This window comes from Passer domesticus, chromosome 6, assembly GCF_036417665.1.
Source record: "Passer domesticus isolate bPasDom1 chromosome 6, bPasDom1.hap1, whole genome shotgun sequence".
Lineage (NCBI taxonomy): Eukaryota > Metazoa > Chordata > Aves > Passeriformes > Passeridae > Passer > Passer domesticus.
This window is the reverse complement of record NC_087479.1, coordinates 10,399,885-10,425,468: the sequence shown is the minus strand read 5'-3', so window position 1 is coordinate 10,425,468 and position 25,584 is coordinate 10,399,885. Positions and strand designations below refer to the sequence as shown.

At 46.3% G+C, this 25,584-nt stretch overlaps 1 protein-coding gene across 1 annotated transcript; it reads left to right on the top strand.

Annotated features, from left to right (window-relative positions):
• Positions 1 to 1,970: 1,970 nt before the first annotated feature.
• TNFAIP2 (TNF alpha induced protein 2) lies at positions 1,971 to 19,647 on the top strand. Its single transcript, XM_064423270.1, has 12 exons — positions 1,971 to 2,115; positions 7,753 to 8,104; positions 9,756 to 10,383; positions 11,661 to 11,775; positions 13,003 to 13,128; positions 13,859 to 13,959; positions 14,049 to 14,147; positions 14,326 to 14,449; positions 15,443 to 15,565; positions 16,438 to 16,593; positions 17,654 to 17,775; positions 18,191 to 19,647. The coding sequence occupies exons 2-12, from the start codon at positions 7,765 to 7,767 to the stop codon at positions 18,330 to 18,332; spliced, it is 2,076 nt and encodes a 691-aa protein (XP_064279340.1). The 5' UTR covers positions 1,971 to 2,115; positions 7,753 to 7,764; the 3' UTR covers positions 18,333 to 19,647.
• The last annotated feature ends 5,937 nt before the right edge of the window (positions 19,648 to 25,584 follow it).

The window sequence follows — 25,584 nt, the reverse complement described above, 5'->3', positions numbered from 1 at the left end:
CAGTTTTAAATCCCTTGACCATTTTTTTACATTTTGCATTAGACCAAAGCTATCAGATGTAAAACAGAAAATGTCCCAAGCACAGTAACCAGGCACTTGTGTATCTGCCCCACTCCCCGCCCCACAGCAGCTTCCCAGGAAAGGGAAAAGAGGCTCTGCAGAACCACAATATTTTGATTTTCTGCCTACAGGGCAACTGCTTCAACCCAGATCTCATCCAGATGTGTGCAGAAGATGCTTCCCATTGAAGCTATCCAAGCAAGGGATAGCACAGCCCTCACAGCCTTCATAGACCCTCTGCAAAGGTCCCCCCACAGCCATTGCTGTCACCCAGGCTGCCCTCCAGCCAGCCCCTGCTGTGGCAGCATGCTTCCCCAGGTAACAGGGGAACCACACTCCATGGCCAGGGATGCCAGTGGCCAGAAATCAGGAACAGAAATAAAGAAAACACATCATAGAATCATGGAATAGTTTGGGTTATGAGAGACCTTTAAAGGTCATCTAGTCCAACCTCCCTGCAATGAGCAGGGACATCTTCAGGTACATCAGGTTGCTCAGAGCTCTGTCCAACTTGACCTTGATTGTATCCAGGGAGGGAGCAACTCTCACCTCTCTGGGCAACATGTTCCAATGTTTTATCACCCTCATCATAAAATATGTCTTCCTTTTCTATCATCTAAATCCACCCTTCTTCAGCTCCAAACCATTACCCCTTGTCCTATCGCAACAGGCCCTGCTAAAACCTTTGTCCCCATCTTTCTTATAGGCCTCCTTCAAGTACTGAAAGGCTCAAGAAGATCTCCCACCCAGAAGTGGAACACAGATTTTTGGAGGCTTTGGGGTAAGGAAGCCTGTCTTTTTCAGTCTCTAGGCAGGGAGTCAATCCCCACTCTGAAGGTGCTGGAGGGTATCCATGTCTCCTGGGAGTGCTGTGAGCCCTGCTCCGGGGAAGGCACGACCCAGAGACAGGCGGCTGTGCTTTCAGTCATGCACCTCATCCCCAACAGCCTGCTGGTGGCAGTGCCCTGCTCAGAAAGCAAAGCTTTCAAGAATCATAGAATATCCTGAATTAGAAAGGACCTACAGAGATTATGAAGTCCAACATCCATTTATGCACCAGACAGCCTCAAAAGTCACACCTTGTGTCTGAAAGCATTATCCAAATGCTTCTTGAACTCTGGCAGTCTTGATGCTGTGACCATTTCTCTGGGAATCCTGTTCCAGTGCCCAGCCACCCTCTGGGTGAAGAGCCTGTTCCTGATATCCAACCTAAACCTCCTGTGACACAGCTTCAGGCCATTCCCTTGGGTCCTGTCACTGGTGGCCATTGGGAAGAGATCAGTGCGTGCCTCATCTCTTTTCCCTTGTGAGGAGGCTGTAGGCTGTGATGAGGTCTCCCTAAGTCTTATCTTCTCCAGGCTGAACAAGTCTAGTGACCTCAATTGCTCCATATATGACTTTCCATCCAGACCCTTCACCATCTTTGTTGCCCTCCTTTGGACACTCTCTATTAGCCTTATGCCTTCCTTATTTTGTGGTGCCCAAAACTGTCCCCAGCAGTCGAGGTGAGGCCGCCCCAGCTCAGAGCAGAGCAGGACAATCCCCTCCCTTGCCCGGCTGGTGATGCTGTGCCTGATGCCCCCAGGACAGTGCTGGCCCTCCTGCCTGCCAGGGCACTGCTGGCTCATGTTCAGCTTGCCGTCAACCAAGAGTCTCAGGTCCCTTTCCTAATCCCCCAGGCTGTTTGCACATCCAGAGACGATCACCCCAGGCGCAGAACATGGCATTTTGGAGGCACCTGCTCTATCCCTGAGGGCGCGTTTCCAAGAGCCGAGCCCCGGGCAGTGAGCGCAGGGCCCGGCACTCAGCGTCGGTCGGGACAGGGCGCCGGGCACCGACCCGCGGCACCAGGCGCTTCCCCGCCGAGGGGATTTCTCGGTTCCCTTCTCTCGAGGGGAGGTGCAACTGGAGTTTCCCAGCAGCTGGTCCCGCCCCCGCCCTCCTCTCCTTATAGCCGGGCTGCCCCCGCCCCGGGCACAGACCCTCTGACAGTGCCGGTGACAGTGACAGTGCCGCTGGCCCGCGTCCAGCCCCGCCGCCCGGAGCCGCCGCAGAGTAAGTCCGTCAGTCTCGGGTCTTTCCCTTTCCCCTTCCCCTCGGGCCGGCTTCTCCCGAGCCGCTGCCCCGCTCCAGGCTCATTGCTGGGGAGTTCGGGGGCTCTCTGCTGGGTCCGAGAGTGGGGAGCGAGGGGCACCCACAAGGGTGGGTTGCCGGGAAGGGTTTCTGCCCCACCTTGTAATTATCAGAATGGGGAATAAATCGGACCGCTGGCAGGACAGCGGCTCCAGGCATGTCCCAGGGCTGGGCACCGCAAGGATATGTGCCTGGTAATTCCATTGTGACAGCTGCGTCTGATTTGTGCTGCTTTTCCCCTCAATTTCAGGGCACAGGCTCAAGCAGTGACTGCTGTAAACCATTCACCTCCTTCCTACCCTTCTGCCCTCCCAACACTTTCCCAAAATCCAGATGTAGGTATTGGGCACCAAAGTGTCCTAAACCCAGATCTGGCACTGGATTCCAGATCCAGTGCGGCACTTTTGCCCTCTCTTCTTTGTCTCTATTTAAAGGAAGTGGTTTTCCCCAAAACCACAGGAAAGTAATTGGATTGTGATTCATTCAGTTTGGCTGTGCTGAAAAAACATCATTTCAGAGCCTGGACCCTGGATGGCCCTGGGGCAGCCCCTGTGACTTGCACCCTGCCAGGGTCACTGTGCCAAGCTGGCACATTTCTGCATTGCCATGCTTGCCTTTTTGTGACTGCTTTTGCTTTGTCAGGGATGTCCCACAGCTCTTAGGACCTGCCTTTTCCCGGAGCACTGAAAAGTTTGTAGAAATTCCCTTCTGTCTTTGTGCAGTATCCCCATATCCATTGCATCAGCTCCTCAGCACAAATTGAAAAATTCGACCCCAGGGTTAGGAACTTTGGTGTGTTCAAAGTAGAATTTCTTTTTGAGGCTGCTGCAAAGTGAGGAAGAAACTTTCTGTGACTGGAGCATATGGCTAATCTAGAAGCCATGGTGCCTCACTTTGACACCCAAGCTCAGGACAGAAAACCTGAAGAAACGCTCTCCAAAGTGTCAGCTGCCTGCCCCCACCAAGGGACTTGGAGGCTTTTCAGCTCTGATAAAGAAAATCAGGGAGCAGAGAGCTCAGGTTTGGGTTTACTTCATTCACCGTCTCTATGAAAAGATGCCTGGAAAGCCAAAGAATTTGAAAGTGCCGAGAGAAGCTCCCAGGGAATTTGTTTATCTTCTCAGTCGCTGTTAGCTTTAGCAGTGAACTTTGCAAACGCCAGGCCTTAAAGAAGGATTTGGCTTTGGAACTGTATTATGAAAACAAAACTCTAGACAGCAGCAGCTGGTTGCTCTTTCAGCAGCAACAGTTCAAAGTTATGCTGCTCAGATTTGAAGCAAGAAGAAAAAAATGAGACTATTACAGTGCATTCTCTGTGGTTTTTCCCAATAACAGTGTGTGTATATATAATTTTCTCACTCTCTGTTTGAAAGATTCTCACTAACAACAGGAAATGATGGTTCATTGGATGGTTTTCAGGTGTGTGTCAGTAATTTAGGGAAATCAGATTCTCATTTGGAAATGACTGCTGCACTGTACAGCTGTATCTACACATGGGTTTGTGCTGGCTTAAAACATCTCTCTCATGCCAGGTGAAATGCCCTGAGGTCCTCTGCCTGCTCTGCCACTGCCATTCCCCGAAATCTCTGGGGTTCCTCATTACCCCCAGCCCTACAGTGGTGCCTGGTGATGCTGAGGCGCATGGATTGAGGCCTCTGGGGAGGTTCTGCTCCTGCCTTGGCTTCTTTACTGGAGACAAGTTTTGTTTTCCTTTAGCTCCCATTGGGAGCAGAACTTGGCCACCATCAGGATGCTGCTGGAGCACATATTGGGTGGTAGGTGTCTCACAGGGGTCTGCAGATAGGACTATGGATGTGAGCAGCACAGTAGAAGGTCAAGGTGGGGCTCTGGGTGGCCCAGCTCTTCTATGGACTGTGAATTCCCAGGCAGAGCCAAGTGGGAGCCCACAGATTCATGGTGTCTCCATTCATACTTAACCCAGATAACAAAAATGGTAGGAAAATCCCCTCAGCTCCTAGGAAGTCTCCTAACTTGCAGAAGTTGGGTCTGGCATCTCTGTGGACTCTGCTTTGATGAATTAGCAGTTTGTTTAGGTGTCAGCACATGGTCTGAGGTACACTAAACTCAAGCTGCCTTCACTGCTCTACTGCTTCAAAGATGGCTTGACCCAGTGTGATGCTCTTGTGTGGACAAATAGATAATTTTGCTAGATAACTCTGGATTTCTGAGAGGCTGTGAGAGTATGGGAGATATCCACTAAAATGAGATATAAGTCCTCATGACCTAGTATGTCAGCAGGCTGGAGAGGACCAAAAATCCAAACAAATGCTTGTTAATACTGGCAGCAGCTCAGGAAAAAGAAGTCAAGGAAAAGTTCAGCAAAAATTTCAGAACAGGGATAATTAATAAATCTCTTCCCCTGAGTGCTCTCTGGCACACCATGAGCTACCCCTGACCAATGAGATCATTCTGCATGAAAGCTGTTTCCTTTGACGAGGAAATGGGAAGCCACTGTGCCCAGAGTCTGGGCTGGGTCCTTCTGTGTCTTGAGTCTGCTCAAAGTGTATCCCTTGCCCTTGCTGCCCATCCCAGAAAAGCTCCAATTCAGAGGTAGGTGCTGTGATCAGCAGAGAGCTCGCTGTATCCCACTAGGAGCTACACCAGCAGTCACAGCACCACAGTCCCAGTGCTGCAGGGCATCTGGATGGGGTGGCAGAGCGTGCTCTGTGAGCTGTGCTGCTCTTCTGGTGTGAAACCAGAAGCTGAATATGCTGTGTCAGAAATAACTGGAGCTAAAGGCTCCCCTGGCACAAACCATGTTGCCACATAACAATAATGAGGATGATGATGATAACAGTAAATTAGTAATAATACTGCGTTGGGAACAATGTCAACTCTTGACCTCAAATCAGTACATTTCCCAAGACCTGAATTTCACTTCTGGGAAATGATTTAGCATTTCTCCTGCTAAAAAAAATTAGAAGCCTGCTGGAGTTTTAGCAGGCTTTGATTTGTGAGAAGAGCACAGGCAGAGAGCACATGCAGCTGTCCAAGCCAAAGCCAAGCTCCTGGCATGTTCTGTCTGCTGTGCTGGGCAGGAGCACATGCTGACAGAGGCAGGAGGTGCAGTGCTAGCACAGCATTTCCAGCCTGTGTGCCCCAGATGCAACCAGGACCACCTCATTTTAGCTGACTATTTCTTGTAGAAAGTGTTGGCATTTTTTTCTATAAGTTCCTTAAAAGCATTTCTTACAGTAAGATCTTGGTTATCCAACAATAATGAGAAGAGATGGACAGGGAGTGTTTGGTACCCCTTGACATTAAGACTGGGGCTGCATGTCAAGGCAGAAGTGGGAGCTGAGGTTTACTGGCTTTTCCTGCTGCAGATATAAACACAGGTCAACCAGCAGTGGCACATGATAATCACTGGGCAAGAGTTCAAACTGGCCAAATGTGACAGTATAGCAGCTTTTGCATCAACAGCCTTACCTAGGTGCTTGGGGCTGGCTTTTTTTGAGTACCACCATGACAAAGTTCTGACAGATGTTAAAAACTCAGCTTCTAACCAGCTTAATCATTCCCTTATGAACTCCTGTACATGTAGTGTCACTTCAATGCTTTTCAAAGATCTGTTGCATTTAACTTGGCATTGAAGAAGAACCAAAACTTCAAAGTCCACCTTTGTGATCATCATTCATCAAAATGAAAGACCTTAGCCTTTTGGAAGGGGAGAGGTACTTTCTGTGGTTAGAAAACAAAAAAAAAAAACAACCCAACAAAAAACACAATAATGCTTTGTTTAAAATAATAGGAGAGAGAGAAAGGACTCAGCTGAGTCCGAGTCTGTGCTTGAACAAACAGGAAGGAAGGGATTTGGCAGAATTAATCTAAGCACAGTGTTGTGTTGGGAAATGCAGGTTACGAAAAGGGCCCTACAAAAATTAGGCAAGTCCAAATCACTTACAGAGCATGCCTGTTGCCATGATTTTTTGGGGTTGGTTGGTTGTTTTTCTGAGTGTTTTTGTAGTGGAAATGTATCCAAAAGGAGCTCTTTTCCACTGCTTCCAGGATTCTAGTGGGGCATCCTGACTAGCATAGCTGGAATGGGCTGCTCCCCCCTCCCCTCCTCAGTACATGTGCTAAGGAGATGTATGTGCACAGATTCAGCCATGGCACAGCTGCTGGCTAACCTGGGATTAGCTCAGTTAGTTAAGAGTATGGTGCTAATAATGCCTTTGGTTATGGGTTCAATCCCTGTATGGGCCATTCACTTCAGAGCTGGAATTGGTGATCCTTGTGGAATTGAGTTGGGATTGGTGGTCCTTTCCAGCTCAGACTATTCTGTAACTCCTGTCAGCTGAGCTCTGGTGCTCAGGCCCCCTTTGCTTGCTCATGCAAGCAGAACTCCTTCCCTAATGAGTTTCATGTTTGTTGTGTTTAGAAGGTAATAGCATTACTAATCCTGAACATGGCCTGGCATCCAAAGCAGGGAGAAGCAAAGCTCTCAGCAAAGCCAGGCTCTCACTACTCTCTGTATAACTCAGCTGCTACCACTAACTTGATGCTTCAAAGCTTTCCAAGCTGCCAGGAGCCAGCAGGAGGAAACACAATTAGAATGAAAAGCCACAGTCTTCCAACCAGTTTTCCCAGAAATAAGTGTAAATTTTTTTATCAGCATGACACATGAACATTATAAACTTAACAAAGGTGTTTGAAGATCACCACATTGTGGCTGTATAACTGAAGCCAAATTCTTAATTTATTTGAAGTCTAATTTTTCTGCCATTACTCAGTACAACTTGCCTGAGAGTTCTTCATACAGATGTGCTTCAGTCTCCTAGAAAGTCACTTTAGATAAAGCATTATTAGAGTAAGGACTGGAAACTGAGTCACTTTATTTATTTACAATAACTGCATAATTATAATCATTATACAAATGGTTATCATTATGCAAATAAATATTGTGCAATCTATTGAATTATAGAGGAACATAATTCCAAATATGAATTCTGAGAAGAAGTTGTACAATAACAAATTTCTGTTGTTAATTATTTGTCGTGTAAGAGTGTTAGTGGTAAGGCAGACTCTGGCAGGATCATGTCTGTTTAAACAAGACTAAACTACCCTGATCCTCATGCCTGGTTCCCACTTACCTTGAGCACAGATCAGGAAAAAAAAGGTCCTGAATAAGGTGGGAATTGATCCTGATGCCATGTAAGAGTATGAGAGCTTTGTGGTTGCTTTGAAGGCACAGGACACATGTCCCACCCACATCACTCATGTGTCTATCCATGCTTATGTCCATGGTCACACAGCATCCCATGGGAGAGCCTGACAAGCTCAAGGTCTGAAATCAGGACATCTGAATCACTCTCAAAAGAGCTCTTTGATTTTTCTCTAATTTAGACCAGAGAGCTGCTTCCATTCTCTGCATTGGCTGGGATGGTGTTGCTCAGGAATTCTCCTGTGCTCACACCAGATGTGTAACATTCTCCATGTTGCCCACACATACGCCTTGCCATGCTTTCTCCTTGGTATTTTTCTTCCTGTTATAATCTGACCTTTTTTTTTTCCTTTTTTAATTTTTTTCATTTACAGGCTAGAAGGAAAATGATGAAAATGTTACCTTTCTTCCAAAGTGGTCCTTTTGGAATGCGCAGTGGATCGGAGGGTTGCATTGATGCAAACAGGCCGTTTGAAAACACATCACCATCAGTAGCTGAGCAAGTCCCTGCCTGTCCTGAACCTTCTGCAGATGACATCTGGTCCAGGGACCAGGAGAAGATGAGAGAGAGGCCAGAGGCAGCCTGCAGAGCTTCACGTGCCTCTTCCATCACAAGCAATGAGAGTTGCATCTCTGCCGGGGACAGCCCTGAGAAGGGGAACAAAGGAATAAAGGGAATGCTTAAAAGTGCATTTAAAATAGTTAAAAAGACCAAGCCACCCAGTGGTAAGTGCTCCTCCATCCTCCTTGCACCATTTCATCGGCCATAGTTGCTTCTAGAGGGGCTGTGTGAGGCAGAGTATTGTCCCCTAGGGAAACAAAGGTACTGGTAGATTGAAGTGACTTTTCCAAGAAGCCTGGGGAAAATTGGGCTGAGTGAGACATGACCTCAAGTCCTAGTCTTTTAGTACCAACTGCACAGTCCTTGAGGAGCTGTCCATTTGCAGGTTTTCTGTGCAAAACAAAACTTATTTCTACTTCCCATGGGGGCACAGAGAACTATGGGTGGGTGGGTGAGAAATCAAGGTGTAACTCTCAGCTCAGTTCCTCCATCTCCTCCTAAAAAGTCTCGTTCTAGTACAAATTATTTCATTTCCAGACAAGCCTTTACCTGTCTAACTGGCATCTCTTTCTCCATGTGTCAGATGCTTTCCCTATCTGGTGGTTTTCCTTCTTGGTCTTGAAATTGCTGCTGAAAGCAGGCCTTTTGTGTTCTTACCTACCACTGCATTGCCCCATCCCCAATGTCTTTTTTTTTAATTCTTTTTTAAAGCAACCAGATTTTTTAAAGCGACCTTAATTGCAGAAAATATTCCAGATGAGACACTACCAATGTGTGGTACAATATATTCCTATTTTCCCATCTCAGCTGGATATTTCTCACTGAGTATATCCTGGGGTTGTAACTGACATGTTCACTACCACCTGCCAGTAAGGATTTACTAATTCTCCAGGCGTCTCTCTTCCTCCTCCATCTCAAGCTGATTCACATCCAGCTTGCAGCAGAAAATCCTGTTTGTTGCTAAGTAACTTTTGTTCTATTGCATTTGTATCTTGTGTTTTGTGCCATTAAATTTCAGCCCATTTACTATTCAAGTTATCTGATTGTTCCTGTGAAATACACCAAGCCCTCAGTTTCAATAATGTCTCTGAACTTTGTGCAATCAGCAGATGTCAAAAGGGCACTCCCAGCTTTTGTGCCACAATCTTTAAGGATAAATGAAGTAAGATGAGTTTCATGAATAATGTAAGATTTCTCCCAGAGTCCTCCATGCAAACATTACACAGCTAACAAATCATATTTTGGGATATAACTTTGCCATTTTAACTAATAATTTCCCAGGCTTCCCTGTCTCAAGTAACTGGCTGTAGTTCAGATAAGATAGTTCAATTGTATTTGTCTTGCTTACTAAATGTGTCCTCTCAAACAATTTCACAGGTCAGGTAGTGCCAAATCTATTTCTGGAGAGCCCATGTGGTATTTCCTTCAGCACATCTTTAGTTACATCTTTCCATCTACATTATTTCTAATGCCATGCTTCTGACTTGAGGTCATATTAATGGGAAGGGGGATGAGCAATAACTAACTAACTCCACAAGGCTAAATTTTGGAAACAATTATAGGTGGCTTGTGAATAGCTGTCCATATGCAACACACTGGTGATGGGTATTCAAGTTTCCATTGCTCCAGTTAAAGGCAAGCTAGGAATAATCTGATCTTTAATTAAACAGACTTTCTACAAGGTGTAGGAGCCCAAGAGCTAGAATTTTGGAAGTATAAGCATTTAAAAAAAATATTCCAGAGCCATCATTTTTTATAAAACAGAAGTCTAAATCTTCACCCTTGGTTAAAGAAAGGCTGTTCTATTTTCACCAGTCAAACAAGTCATGGATCTCCTTGGAGAGCAAAAGCTTTGTGATGCCATTCAACACCTGTTTGTCCTGGAGAAGAGCCTGTCTAGCAAAAGTGAGGAAGGATTGAACACCAGTCAGAAAGACATTGAATCTGTCTATGAAATTCTGAAGCACAAAGTCTTCAGCACCTTGAAGGATTCTGTGCTGCTTGCAAAAACAAACCCAGATCTGCTACAGCAGGCAGTGGAGGCTCTGAAAGAACAGGAGAAAGAAGATCAGAACTACATGTCAGAGAATCCACCTGACCAAAATACGCAATTTAGACCTAGAAAATGGAAAGAGCTCTGGATGGCTACAGTAAAGGAGTCAGTAGAGGCTCGAATGAAAGACACAAGCCGTACTCCTAGAACTGAGAACCTCTCTGCAGTTGGCCAGAACCTCCTGCACATGGGAAAGACAATGAAAGAAGATCTGACAGTTGTTGCCAAGTATATTAACAAGCTTTATCCTCCTGAGTTTAATGTGTTCAGCACATATGCAGAACTCTACCACAATTATTTTGCCTCTCAGGCAAAGAAAAATGCTGAGTCTCATCTGGAAGACAAGGATATTTACCTTCTTCTCTCGTGGGTGCACAACTTTTATCCAAAGTAAGTGGGCTTTTATACATGTTTACCCCTGGAAATCAAAACAGGCTCATTGGCTGCAAACCCAGGCATTTGCTTGATTTATGAGTTAGTATTACTGCGGTGCAGTCCAGCACCTGGCTAAGTTACTGGTGTTACTGATGATGTGCTGATTTACAGTCTGGCCAGAAGGGACTCTCAAGGCTGCTAGTCTGTAAATGAAGGGCTGTTTCACCATTCTGGCTTCTGGGCAACAGACACAGAGATATTTAGGGCTTCATTGGTGGGGTAAATTGGTCAGGTTCATTGCCTTGATATCTATTCCAGTTGCAGACCTGAGCTCACTCTTGGAAAATTTGGGAATTTCAGCCCTTTGTACCAGAGAGCAAACAATAAGACAACCTGAGATGCAATTATCCTGGGCATGGAGGATGTTGCTTAGGTGTTACCCACAGTCTGTGTTTTCCTCACCTTTAGGAGAGCCAGGGGTGCACCCCTATGAGAGGACACAATCCAAGGGTCCCATAAACTCTGTATGTTATTGAACTGAAAATATTGCTTGTTGTGGCTAATAGTATTGAGTGGAGAATTGAGGGCTTTCACTTCTCAGGTGGAAACCAGTAAAGACATCAGCAATGTTTCTTCTGTTCCAAAGTCATTCAGCTCCACTTTTTCCTTTTCATGTTTCACTGATGAGTGTAATGATTCAGTGTTGATCCCGGAAGTTTTCCACAGCCAGTGTTGTGCTCTAGTTCAGGATATTCAGGCCTGAACCAGCCTGTGTTTGGAAGTGAGCAGTTGTGAGGAGTAGGGCTCAGCCCAGCACTCGGGACAATGTTGGCCAGGCTAGGAGCTGCTTTGGGAGTGTTCCCAAAGGCCACGTCCAGGTGTCTGCTGAAGGACCACCTCCCAGCCATCAAACACCAGCTTTTCATCTGTTTTCCCCTCTATATGGATGGAGAGAGATCATGTCCAGGGGCTAGACTCCCCTACTTACTTCAGGTCCCCCATCCCCACCAGAGCACAGTGGCTGGTACTCAGGAGTTTGACAGACCATGACTCCATTCGCAGGGCTGCTTGTGGTCCCACCCTCACAGGTCTCACCCCTGGCACATATCCATTCAGCTTCTCCAAGTCCTGTCTGGACTGAGGACAGTGTACATTTCCATCTGTTTTTTCAGATATCCTCAAAAAGTGTTTTTTCACTGATACCCTCAAAAAGTGTTAGTGATTTGCATCAACAGCTGTCTTGAATTACGCTGCCCTTGGAAAATACAATTGTTTGGCTTTTTTCATTCCAGAGACATGAGAAAAGATCATGCTTTAGCCATGGAGTTGGATAAAGTTAAGCTTGGAAGCCTTTTGCCTTCAAGTCTGAGCAAAGAGCTTGAAAATAAATACCTTGACAGTGAAGAGGTAAGAAAGATTCAGTCACTCCTGGTCTTCTCTTCACTGCTCCCATATGACTCCTCAGAGAAGCTGTGACTTGTCCTGCACACACACTTCTTCACCAGTGAACCATACACCCTACACACCCTTCCAGGGAAAAGCAAAAGCTTTTATTTGTTTTTGGGAAACAGGTCACATTTCTGCTAGATGGGACTTGCAGAGCAAACTTCTGCTTAGCCCTGGGAGCCATGAGAAAAGAACCATTCTGTTCTTGTAAATCTTGTTGCAACAGGGGGAAAGTCCAACAACAGATCTATGGGCAACTTCTAATTGTCTGATAAATCTCCAGAGGGATTTATGATCCCTCTTGCAGGAATCTCTGAAGGATCTTGGATTACTCCTAGTCCCTGCAGAAGTACCAGACCTTAGGTGAGCTCAAAGCTTAGAGATCTGGTCTTGACAAATCTCATTCTTTAATGGAGAATCAATCCCCTGATCTGCAGAAAAGAAAAGTTGTTCTGGTTTTTGTATCACCCTTTCCTTAATGGAAACAAGAAGCCACTTTTACAGTACTCCCATAGCTCAGTGTTTTTGGCATTTGGGGCTGGAATTCCTGGAAAATGAGCAGATGAGTTCCAAGTTTAGATGTAGTCTGTGATGGTTTGCATATGGGAGAGGTGGTGTGAGGTCTGCAAAGCGCATGAACAGGACACTGGGGGATCAGCAGGACATGCCAGACACTGCACAGACCATTTCCAAAGCCTCACTGCAGCACAGAGGGGTCAGAGCAGAGAAAACCTGAGAGCACTTTGTTTCCCTCTCCAGCACTTGTGTGGTGTCAGAGGAGCTCATGAAAAAGGATTGCAAAAGCAGGTGGCTCTGAGTGTGACACACACGCAGTGCGTGGCTGGGGGAATTTGGGCTCTGGCACATGTAGCTGCTGCCACCTTCCTACCCACTGCTCCCCTCCCTGCCCTCCTGATCCCCCTGATGTGGGGGTGTGATGGGATCTTCACTCCTACCCTAAAATGCTCAACTCAGTATTGTGTAGGTGGGTATTGTGAGGGGGTTGTCCTTGTTGCTCTGAAGTCATGGGTCAAACATCTCCTAATGAGGAGCCTTCATTTCCCAGCCAGGGCTGAGGAAAAAGTCTGCTGAGCCAGGCAAAAGGTGGGTGGGGGAGTAAAACCTGCATAAGGCAGGAGATGTTGCATCCATGTTATAGTAAATGCCATTATTCTTCCTTCCCTAAAGGTTACTGTCAAAAATTCACTGAGCAGATGTTTAGATAAAGAAATCCAAAGATGGAAAGAAGACAAGGAACCAGAGAAGCTAAATGGGCATTTTCAGAGTGAACTGCTAGGAATATTTGTTATCCAGGTAATACGTAGCTATATTAAAAATAAACAATTACATCCTTTACCTGCTTAGGATTTGAGACCAACTATGGTCAATGCAGAAAAGGAAAAGGCCAAGTCACTTGTGTAGAGTGGTAGCAGAGGTGGGTGGTACAGGGAAGCTCAAAACTGTAATCTGTCTTGAGCCTGGTGTACCATAGGACAGAGGCAAATGCCTCTGCAAGCAAAACAAGAAGAAAAACTGCATTCATTCTCTTATGCAAATTCTTCTGCATCCCCAGCAACGGAGACAGGCTCAGCTGATTGAGAAATGGGGAGTCTCTTTCTTCCTCCCAGGGAAAGTGCCACAGGCAGAGCTGCCCCTTTCCATCCTCTGGCTGCAGAGGATTAGTTGAGCTTACTTTTAAAAATAAATAAATCATGTGTTGAGGTTGTTGTGATTAAATTGTTAATTTAAATGCAATCTTAACGACATTAAAAAAAAAAAAGAAAAGAAAAAAAAAAAGAAAAAAAGAAACAAAACCAAGTGTCAAATTGCCTACTTTCTCAGCTGTTTTCTAGATTTTCTTCATGCTCCTTTTGAACCTCTCAGCTAAGTACAGCTGCTCTGTGTGGTCTCTGAATCAGTTGCAGGGGGGGATGCAGGAGAGCTGGGTGCAGTTCTCAGCAAAGGATCTGCAGCTTCTTTTACCCAGCAAACCTGGTCTTTTTGGAGCAGGCAACATTTCAAATTGATCTTGCTTGTTTGTTAGAGTATCTACAGCAGCCAGAAGCGAGCAGAGGACATCAGCAAGGCTGTGGGTGAGGAGCTGTCCCGTCGGCTGCTGAAGGAGCTGCCAGCCTTTTTGAGGAGGTGAGGTGGGCAGGGGCTGTGGGCACTGGGGTTGGCACAGCACCTGGGCAACCACTCACCCACCTCTCCTCTTCCCATCTCCCCTCCAGCTACAGGGATGCCTTTGAAGACTTCAAGGAGAAAAGCAAGAAGCACAGATACTACAAACCTATACTGATTGCAAATATTAACAACTGCTGGAATTTTAGGTAAGGGTCCAAAAGAAAAGGATTTGCTCCTTCCTCTGCAGGCAGTGTGTAGAGGGGGAGGTACTGCAGAGTGAACAGACGTAGGTCTATCTGCCTGCAGAAGATTTGGAGACCTCTGAATTTCTCTCTCTGTCCTCTGAGGATAGACTGTTCTGACCTGGCTGGTATTTTCTTGCAGAGAATACACGGAGAAATATGTGGCAGAAAAGGATGACAGTAAAGCCGATATCCTCAGCACTCTCGCTGATATTGAAAACAGTGGCTTTGATGTGCTGCTCCAACAGCTCTTTGCCCAGCTGAAGGTACCATATCTGTGCCCCACATCCTCCTGCCCCATGGCTCAGCTGATACCAGGGCAGGGCAGGTTCTCCTGCCGTGCTATCTGTTGCTCAAATCTCTGATTCAGATCAGCCAAGTTCAGAAGGGACAGGATCGGTCCTAACCCACACTGCTGCTGGAAAACTCCCACTAAGCTCTCCTTCAGCTGGCCTCAAGCCTGCAGGCAAAATGGGTGCAATGACACAGGCATGACTGTGCAGGTGAACATAAAAAACACAAAGAAACCATAAAACCTGCTGATGGCATCTGAGACAACAGCTGCAGCAGGGAGGGTCTCAACCTGCAGCTGTTTGCTCTCCACACTGCAGGAAAATATCACTAATGGTGCAAACTGCAATTACACAGCTTTTGACTTCCCCATAAAGGTGACCTGAAGGGCATTTCTGTACTTCTGGCTTCCTTTTTTTTTTTTGCTTTTTTTGTTTGTTTATATATATAACACAATCTTTTCAAGTTGAGCAATTTTGGTGGAGGAAAAGGAAGTGTAGGAGTCAGGAATGTTCAGGCACAATCTCTCCTGCTTTCTCTGTAGAGCCTTTTGGAAGGCACAAGAGAACAGGGGTGCAATTTTTTTCATTTTCATATTTATTTACTGTGGCTGTGAAAAGTTATGATTGAAAATATCTCATAAGGATTCAATTTTTTTCCCCTGATGGTTCCATAATTCTTTAATCAGACAAGATGGTGAGGGGAAAATAAAGAGGCAGAAATAATAAAAACAGTTCCAATACTAACCTTTCAAAAGAAGAAGAAGCCCTTGGTCTTCTTCATCATGAGGAACCAAGAAGGGGACCCAGCCCCTTGTTCCCCTGTCCTCTAAGGCATCACCACACACCCTGCACAGGACTACACACCACACTCTCACTACATGGGATACTCTGCATGTAGAAATGACAAATATACATGTGCATACAATTTGTTTGAGGTAACTTAGCAGATTTTCCTTTTTTTTTCAGCCAATGTACAAGAAGTTTACAGAGAATAAATGGGATTGCAGCAGTGAAATTATGAATGAGATCATTAAAACCACCAGCAAACATATTTCAGACTTCCAAACCTTAAAGGACCCGTTTTACCATGTAAGTCCAAGAGAAATATTGGAGGGATTCTGGGGCCCTGGGGCTGCATTTTCAGCTCTGATCCTCTGCAGCTTGAGCTGCCTTGACCTCTGGTGAGCTGGCCTGGCATCAGGAAGCCTCTCAGGCAGGGTTTCCTTCAGCATGCTGCTTACCCAGATTAGACACATAAATCTTACCCTCCTCTGACAGAAGCAGACTCCTGCAGCTCTGCTGCACTGTTTGCAGAGCAAACCACCCCTGATGCAGAGAAAGTGCTTTAGAGACCACCCAACATGTGGCTTTAATTACAGATTTGGTTCAGCAACCTTGAAACACAAATGCAGTTGCATGGTTCAGTCTCATTGCTCCTTTGATTGCCCTAAGGACTGGAGGAGGTGGATGCAAATGGGACGAATCCCAGAGAGCTGAGCCAGAACCACATCCTCACTGGTGCTGGACTATATATGAAATATCATAATATAAGGCAATATTTGTTTTCCTGTCTTTGTCTTTTTAGTAGCTGGGACAAATTATGATGTTTTATGTGTTAGAGAGAAGAACAGGAAGAGCAGCATGAATTCCTGTTTCTCTGCAATACTGTTAATCCTCTAGCACATCAAGTTTTTTTTCTGCACTTTATACTCTTCCCAGAAGGAAACAGCATTTGGAAATTCCCATTCCTCTTAGAGCACAAAGGAAATTCTCAGCATCTAGGATGTGCTGTAACCAGTCTTGGGAGGCTGGCAACCAGGGCTGCTCCTGCTGTGTAATCTGCAGCAGGCATTGGTGGGGCATGTCTCACAGCACCCAGGATGCTCTTGCCCTCCATCCACACACATGGTTTGTTATGTCCCCAAGCAAAAGAGATGATTCCCTCCTCTCCTTCCCAACAGGCTATTGTTGAGAAGATCCATGCCCGTTTGGTTAAAGAGTACATTGTGAGGCTGCTGAAGAGGAAGGTCAGCCTGAAAACTCCAGCACAGCAGCAAACTCTGGCCCAACACATCTCCAAGAATGCTGCTGACCTGGAAGCCTTCTGCACCAGCAATGTACGTGAGTGCTTGCCATAAACACATCGCACAGGGCACACTGAAAAACAGGAAAGTAATTCTGGGAACTTTTGTTAACTTTTCAACTCAGCTTAATTTCCTGGAAGGCAGGACCTTAGGCAGAAAGAGGTCTCTAAGTGCCTGTAGGCAGAAAGGGTCCCCTGTAAACAGCCTGCCCCTCCCTGCTTGGAGAGACATGATTTCATCCTCCTTTGTCCCACAGGCAGTTCCCTTTCGAAGGTTTATATTAATAGGGTCAAAAGACTTAGATAATATTTTCTGGTTTCAGTACAGCTTCCGTGGAGTCTGGGTTTCCTCTCACCCTTGATTTCCCCCACGCTGCAGCTTTTAGGTCAGCCAGGGGCTAAAGCAGGCAGTGTGGGGGTCTGTGGTATGCAAGGAATTTCTCCCTGAGAGCCACAGCTGGAACACCCCTCTCTGTCCTTTGAGATCATCTCCCTCCTTCCATGCCTCTAATTTTACCTGGAAAAAAAGCTAACAGCTAAGCCAAAACCTGTCCTCCATCACCCCATGCATGTTTGTCTGGAGAAGGAACAAGTCTGAGTTTCATATAGAGTGGGCAGGAGGTCAGGCAGCTGTACCTTGGAAATTCCAATGGTCAGGAAGAAGCTCTAGCTGGGGCTTCTACCCGATTTTGACGATACCTGGAGATGCCAAAGGCAGGGTTGTGTTTGGAGCTGGGGCAGAGCAGCACGGGGCAGTGACTCACCTGGCCCACAGACCTTGGTACACACACCAGGCAGCACAGAAACCCAAGGGAAAGGAAATGAGCAGATAGAATCTGCTGAGGTGGGTGTGGAAGCCTCAGTCTTATGGCAAATCACACACCACTTGTGTGAGAGGATTAAAAACCATAAAAAAGCTAATCCAGTTTTTCCAAGGCTGCCTGAGGCAGAAACAGCACTGAAAACAATGAGGCACCTAAAATCACTGATGTGTCCTTTCCACTTGCCAAGAAACAGCCTAAGGGGGCAGCTCCTGGGGTGGGGGGCAGTTTGCACCCCCATGATGTCCTGCTAACCACTTTTTCTTCTTGCAGGGATCTCAAGCCACATGGCTGAATTCAGCACTCCCCAAACTGGCTGAAATAATCCGACTTCAGGATTTAGGTGCTATTAAAATTGAAGTTGCAACACTCGCCACAACATACCCAGATATCCGGTAAGAGATGCTGAAATAGATTTGTTAATACTCATAAGGAATTTTAATTGAGCCAGAAAGCAGTCAAATATGAATATAGGTGAGGTTCATACAGCCTGAGCCTATAAACCTGGGTGGGGGCTGCCTTCCAGTGGCAATCCCAGTCCTATCAGAAAGCAAAGGAAGATATGAATAAAAGCCTGTTGATATATTCCAAATTCTGGCCTGGTTTTTCTCCTTTACCTTGGAGATTCCCTTCCCTACCTCAGACATCCCAGGACAGTGCAGGGTCTTGTGTAGGACTGCCAGACACTGAGCTGGCACCCACAGGGGACGTCAGCACACGCCACAGGGTGAGAGCCACATCCTGGTGCAGTGGCCCTGACATGTGGAGGTGCGTGGGAGGAAATAACACCTGCCCATTTCTCTTCCACAGCAAAAGGCACCTGGAAGCATTCCTGCACATCAAAGCCAATCTGTCACGCAGTGAACTCAAGAGCATCCTGGGCTACTTGGCAGACAGCACAGCATCCACACAGCCCAGAGCCCCGCTCTTCTCCAACATCAACGTGTCCTAGACCAAGGCATGCCTTGGCACTGCCCTGTGCTGGACTGTGGGGTGAGCTGGGGATGGAGGCCATCTCCTGGAGCAAAGCATGGCACACACTGCCACCTTTTCCTATGGAAAGTGCTTTGTCCCAGTCTGGTGCTCAGCATCTCTGTGGGAATCATCGTCCTCCATGTGGGGCTGGGCACAGGGTGCACTGATGAGAGTGCAGTGCCCACAAAGACCCGGGCTGCTCTTCCCACCAGTCATGGATTCCCTCTGAGGTCTCCTTGGTGCCACCACATTCTCTGCCTGGACACTGCCCTGGAGCTCTGAACTCCATCTACCTCTCAGGGTGCCACAAAGGCCACATCACAGACCAAGCAGGCACCACCTATGTAGCTTTTATCTTCTAGGGAAATGAAGGGAAACAAAAACTGAAAGCAACATTCAGAGATGGTGGGAAAATCCCATGTGAGCATGCTTGCAATCCATCTGCCTTCCTCAGAGCCGGGCAGGGTGGCTGTGTTAGGCTGGTGGGAGAGGCACGAGGTTCCTGGGGAGGAGGAGCTGCAGCTCAGCTGTGGCAGGGCTCCTGCCAGTCCCCTTGGAGCAGCTGCAGACTCTGACTCAGGGCAGCAGCACTTCCCAGGGCCCAGGGGTTTCCAGTGGAGAACTGGCCCTGGAGAGCATGTGCTTCCTCCACCTCTATGAGGTGGGAGCACCTGGGCCCCTGGCAGTGACCCCATCCAGTGCATCTGCACAGAGGGACCCCTCAAAGAGGCTGGGAGCAAGCTGCCTATTGCAATGGATTGTGTGGGCTAAGGCAGCAGCTGGTAAAACACTTTGGATATTACTGAAGTCCTCCTTACCAAGGAGAGGACTTCCAGACCCCATTAACAACAATGGCTTTGAATGGGGTGTGGAACTGGTCCCAAATGTCATCAGTACATACTGAGCACCCCGTATGTGTCACCATTCTCTTGCTCACTCTTTCCCCTTGTGCTGTGAGGTAGATATGATGTGAAAATGCAAATGGGTCTCTTGTGAAACTCTGTTTTATTCTTACAGCACAGTTTTTTTTGGGAACTTAATCACTTGCCAAAACAGCACTGTGTATATTTGGAGACCTTTCCCTTCTGTTTTCCTCTGTTTCCACTTTTGCATCAGTCTGTGGAAAGTCGGTCCGGAAGGAAGATGCCTGATGACTGTGCAAACTATATAATGTATTTATATGTATATGCAATATACCACCAGTGTATTTTTGCATCCAGTTTTATTTTTTCTCAGTTAGAGATACTAATTTGCAATGTTTATAATAAACAGTATTCAAATATGCTGGAAAAGTGACAGTTTACTGTGTTGCCACAGCTCTGTCGTCCTTCAAAGGGCCATTTCTCCCAGCCTGCTCTGGTGAATATCACCCACTGGTTCCAAGTAGGGCATTTGCTGGACTACAGACAGGCTGGAAACGCATTGCTGCTGCCCTGTAGGACATTCACTGAGCAGGGTGGGCTGCTCACTAGCAGTGGCCAGTGGCACACACTCAGAGGAGTCTTCTGCCAACACGTCCTGTAGCAAAATTGTGCCCCGAGTGAAAAACAGTGCTTTGATTTTAGTCTGCAGCCTGGCCAGAGGCAGCACAAATCACCTTCTCCTTCCTTAAGCACACTCACACAAAACTCCTATAGACACATGGATTAAAAAATTATTATTTAAACACTTGTCTCAGCTACAGTTTAAAGGCAAATGCCAAAATGACTTCTGACTGTGCTGAGCACTCATGACAACTGTCACCTATTGGTTAACATTTTCTTTCCCAATTAGTGAAAGGTCATTTTATTGCTATAAAAATATGTATTTTGATTTAGAGATATGTTAAAGGCCTACAGAAATGCATCATACAAGTGATTGCACTCATCTTTAAAAAAAAAAATCCCGCTAACTAAGTGCCCAAAGGGAAACAGTATCTATTTATATATCATAATTAGCATGGGTAGGAGAAAATGGTTTTCATACACATTTCATAAGCCATATGGAAGTGCATTGTGCAATTCTCTTCATCCTGCTATAAAACCCCAGCTTTCATCTCTAATGAGCCCAGGAAACTAATTTATTTATCTTCCCGCATGACTCGACATTTAAAATGGCATTTATTTATAGGTGGCATATTACACATAGCCAGGTAGTTTCAGGAGGTTGCACAAATGTCTTCTGATAACAGTGTTAGTTCAATATGATAAATAGCACTTCTAAAAACTAAGTAAATAAAATTTGCTGAGGTCAGTGTGGCTCAACTTTCTTTGTCATGCAACCTCTGCTGATGCTGATGCCTGCCCCTCCTTGGAGGCAGAGCAGATAGCCAAGATTAAAAAAAATAAGATCAGTTTTACAGAACAGCTAGGAGAGCTGGTTCCTGAGTACAGCTGCTGTGGCATAACCAGCTTTCCCTGTTTGCTGTCATCAGTGTCCCCAGCACGAGTGCCCAACAGCCACCACACTGGGCACAGGCTGAGCTCAGACACACACACTCCTGCCTCCCTACCCATCCATCCCATCTGGCACTTCCATCATTTGACAGAAGACTTGCAATTTGCAGTGCAGAAGATGAAAGGACACAAACCCAGCATAGCAGGGGGTGGTCTGAGGCATTACTCCCTCCTCTGCTCCTGCAGGAGCCACCTGTGGTGTGCTGAGTCCCCAGGGACACCTGGGGAACCTCTGCCCTTGCTGCAGGGGAAGCAAAACCTCCAGAGAGCTCACAGACTCAAGTGTGAGTGTGATGGGGAGAAAAAACCAGCAGGGATGTTTTGTTAGGGCCTGATAAGAAACTTTGGGAACTGTTGATGGGGAAATGAAGGGTTAAGAAGCCAGAATGCCAGCAATTCCTTCCCTTTCATCCTGGATCCTCTTTCTAAAATCCACTAAAAATGACAGCACTGGACTAAAGGCCACAGGATTTACTGATGTGCTGATTTTAAGAGAGAGACGTACCAGAGCAAAGTGGTTTGGTAGGTGGGCTTTTCCAGGTGAACAGTGACGTGCCTGGGTGACACATTCCTCACCTGCTAATTGCTGTAAAGCAGGAAATGTATGTGCAATTTCATCTTCACCAAGGATGTGGCAACAATTTGCCAACATCCATTTTCAAATCCTGCCTTTAGCACAGCTAATATGAATTTTAGTAGAAGAAAACCTGGAAAGCCCAATACAGTGGGAAGAGACCTGAAGCCTGGCAATGCATGGAGCATTTCAGAGGAAAAGCACATCTGCAGTGAGTGGGATGGCAGAGCCTCCTTCCCAACAGGAATTAGGGCACACAGGCTGCAAGCCCAGCATTTCCCAGGAAGGTTTCACTTGCTGCTCCATCACCTGCCTCCTGCTTGGATCAAAAGCCACTACTGGGGACTAACAGGCAGGAGCACCAGGAAGGAAGGATGTTTTGGGAACGGGCTAGAGGTAAGTGGGCTTGAGTGTGGCCCTAGCAAAATCATGTTTTTCTGTGCTGTAGATTGAAACCCACAAGAGTAATTGCTGCCTTCCTGCATGACTTAGAAGAGGATGTGGCCACACCACCATGCTGATATCCTTGAAACACAAAATAGCTTTCCTGTAGCCACAATAATAGAGATGGCAGCTAATGTCAGGGGATTTCAGGAATTACTCATCAGTGCAGGAAACATGGATTTCCACCCTAGCAAAGAAACAAATCCATAGTAATGGGAAGAGAGGTGAATCCCACTTCCTAGGAGGAAAGAGAGGAAATGCAATGGAGCAGACACACCCATTAGGCTGTTCAGGGGCGTGTTACAGAGGAAAAGTTAACCATATTTTTTTAAAGCAGTATGAAGTTTTTAAGGTTACTATGAAGTGAATGTTTGCACCTGCTGGGCACCATGACTCCTTGCTACCAGGAGCTTTCTCCTGCAGAAATCAGCTTTAAAAACCCCCTTTGGACTGACCAGTTTGGAGGTTTCCCTACAGTGACATTTTTCATCTCTTTTCTGGGTCTTTTCCTCAGGTATTCAGGTCCTTCTTTCACCTCTCCACAAGTTTCCTGATATCTCCCAGCACCACCCAGTGAGGCCCTGGGACCACATTCTCCCAGTTCTCTCAACCTTCCAGCAGATGTGACACACCAGGGCAAATTATGTACCAGTGCCCAGAAAAACCATCATTTGAGGTCGAGGAATTCAGTGCTATTTATCCAAGTAGTTTTTATCCAAATAGGACAGAGAACTTGAGCTGTAATAACTCTCATAATGGACTAATAAAAGAGGAAAACTTATTATTTAGCAGAAAAGCTGAGCTCTCAAAAGTACTCCTCTCAAATGGGAGGAGGTTACAACAAGTTCTTAGGTAGAACAATATTGGTCCTGGAGTCTTCAAGAGATTTTGAGCCCTATCCCAAAGGCATGAGGCCAACCCCCAAGTCCCACTGGCAAGAGCAGTGTAGCTGAGAGCTCAACCAAGTGCACGGTTTAGGATAAAATTAACAGTGCTATGTCCTAGTTAACAGAGGGCTGTTTCTGCTCTTTGGTTTCATTGCAGCCACCTTTACTCTGCACCAAGGCTTTAAGAAGCGGTGAAAAGCATCTGACCTGTGGAACAGGGACTGTCATCTTCATGGTGCTGCACAGCACATCCCTTGTCTCAGCCCCCATCCCACCCCCAACTTCACTCATTTTGACACAACCCCTTCACAATCTGCATGGGGCTACACAGAATCAAAAACCTTGGCTGAAGCTACCCACTCCCCCTGCCACAGGTATTTCCAATGCCCCAAGAGAGGCATTCAGCCCAGCAGGATCCTGGCAGCCACCTGCTTGTGACAAGCTTGTGCTAGACCACAACTGCGGACCACACCAGCTTTGAGGCAAGTGGGTGTGAAGGGAATGCCACCTGAAGAGGTCACACTGCATTCAGAGGTGTCATTGCTGTTCTGCCTGGACACAGGTGATTTGGAGAAAGCAGCTCTCACAAGCATTGTGTCCCTCCTCTAGGATGCAAAAAGACCCCTCCTAAGATTTACTGGAAAAGAGCTACTGAAAAAAGGGAGGAAACTCTTGCACATGCTGCATGAGCTAGACCTGCTGCTGGAGCAGCCTTGGCAGCTTGCAAAGATACTGCAGGTGAGATCCTCAGGTTAGTCCTGGAGCTGGCAAAAAACCCAGCATGAGGAGTACTCCAGATAACCTTAGCTGTATGTCAGTAAGGGAAACACAGGAGGCTGCAGAAGCAGAGACTGAGGTGGGAGTGCAGCCTTCAAGTGTCTGCCATGCCTCTGGCCATGTTCAAAAATCTTCTGTAAGTCTTTGTTTAACTCTCCAGCTCAGCATCCCATTCAGATCCATTAAAAATATCACTAAGCCTAAAGTATTACTGTGGAATGCATGAACTGCCCAAGCTCCCATTTTTGTTTGATTTGATTTCTCTGTGAAGCTTCTCTCAAAGGGCTCAGATTGCGTTTATTTGGGGAACATTTTGTCAGATCAGCACGTACAGCATGAAATCAATAGCAGCTTTTGAAGAAAGACCAAATTCATGCATTGTCTAGAACAACCTCTTCAGCCAACTTCTCTTGGGTGGAAACCACACTTAAGAAAAGGACAAGTTCTACCTTCCACCTACCTCAAAACCCTCAATATTCCCTGCAGACCACTGGCAGAACCCCATCTCTTCATGTAACATTATCTTTGTATAAAATCCTATTTCTGTACAAAATAATACTGTGTCTATCCAGATGTGATGTTATTCTTTCCATTGTAATTTTCTACTAGCTCATATGAACAACTCTATACTGCAAACTTCAGCTTATTATTCAAAATTATAAATTGCCCATTTTCATGCATTTCAATATAACTTGAATTGAAAAGCAAATTCCTGCTTTCAGCAGTACATAAGCAACACTTCCATGTTAATGTGCAAAATATCATAAAGAGAATCAACACACAGCAGATTTCTCAATCCGTTTACCTCTCTATACACAGAAATATCCTCTGTAGGGGTGCTTTCCTGGCAGAAATGGAGTCAATACAATCTATAGGTTTTTGAGAGCAGAAAACTGGAGTTGTGATGAATGTATAGATAATTTCTGAGCCAAAGGCTCGTGCATCACACATGCACACAGCGCCCCCACACATACCACTGCCATAACAACTGTTTTTCTTCCGGACACTCTGCAGCCAGCCTTTTGCCCAGTTTCAGCCCTTCAAATAACAGTTTTGTGGAAATTCAACACTTTTCCTCCACAAAAAGTGGGCTAATCGGGATATTTTGTTTGGCAACTCAAGCCATGAAATCTGGGACCCAAGAACTGGTTGTGCTGATGTGTGAAATCCCCTCTGTGTTCACATGCTCTGCCACAGCATGGCCTTAGATATCTGAGTCCCAGCATGGGTTTTCGTAGTGTTCCTTCTGCTAACATTCTCTGAAAGGAAAATATCAGAAAATTCAGGCCATAACAGCTCCCAGATCACAGTGTTGTAGGAGCTTTAACATATTATGACAGAAATGCAAACAACATGCAGAACACTTCTCTGTCCTGTCCAGGTCCATGAGACATCAAGAAGCTCAGTGGTCCTGCTGTGCAGCTCCTGCCTAATGTAAAAAATTACTCAAAAAACAGAAACCATGCTATCATCTTACAATCTCTACTATCACTACTTCCAGTATTCAGGACTGTCAAATGGGCAGTCCTGAAATTCTAAATTCCCTGCATTCTGAAGCTTTTGCTGTACAAATCCATGCAGGATATGCCCAAAAGGACAAGGTGGATGACAGTCACTCAGAAGCTGAGGGGGCTGCTCTCTTGAGCCAGTGATGAGATACGTGCTTGGTTTTTTAGATGTTTCACCTGTGCATCATCAGGGCAGCCTGTGAGGTCTGATGCAAGAGGTGTTCTTCTTTAGGACAGGCTGAGAAGTCACCAGGGCCAGGGGCAATGTCACCTCTCCTATCAGCATAGCTGTTTGTCAGACAGCTGCTGCAGGAGGGAAGTCTCTGCCTGTGTGTGTAAGATGAGAAACAACCAGCACTGCAATCAAGTGCTTGTCCACCTCCTTACTAAGGAGGCAACTGGAAGAGTTCCCAGGAGAAAGGGGATACATGTCTGGACATCCTGGGAGGATGTCAGAGGAGGATGGCTGTGCTGTGGAGGGGAAGGGTGACCTAGCACCAGCACCAGGAAGGGAACCCAGAGCTGGTCTCTGAGCAAAGCTCTTTAAATACTGCCTTTGTCAGAGGTTCCTGATGGGTACAAACCACAGCATAGGAGCAGGAAG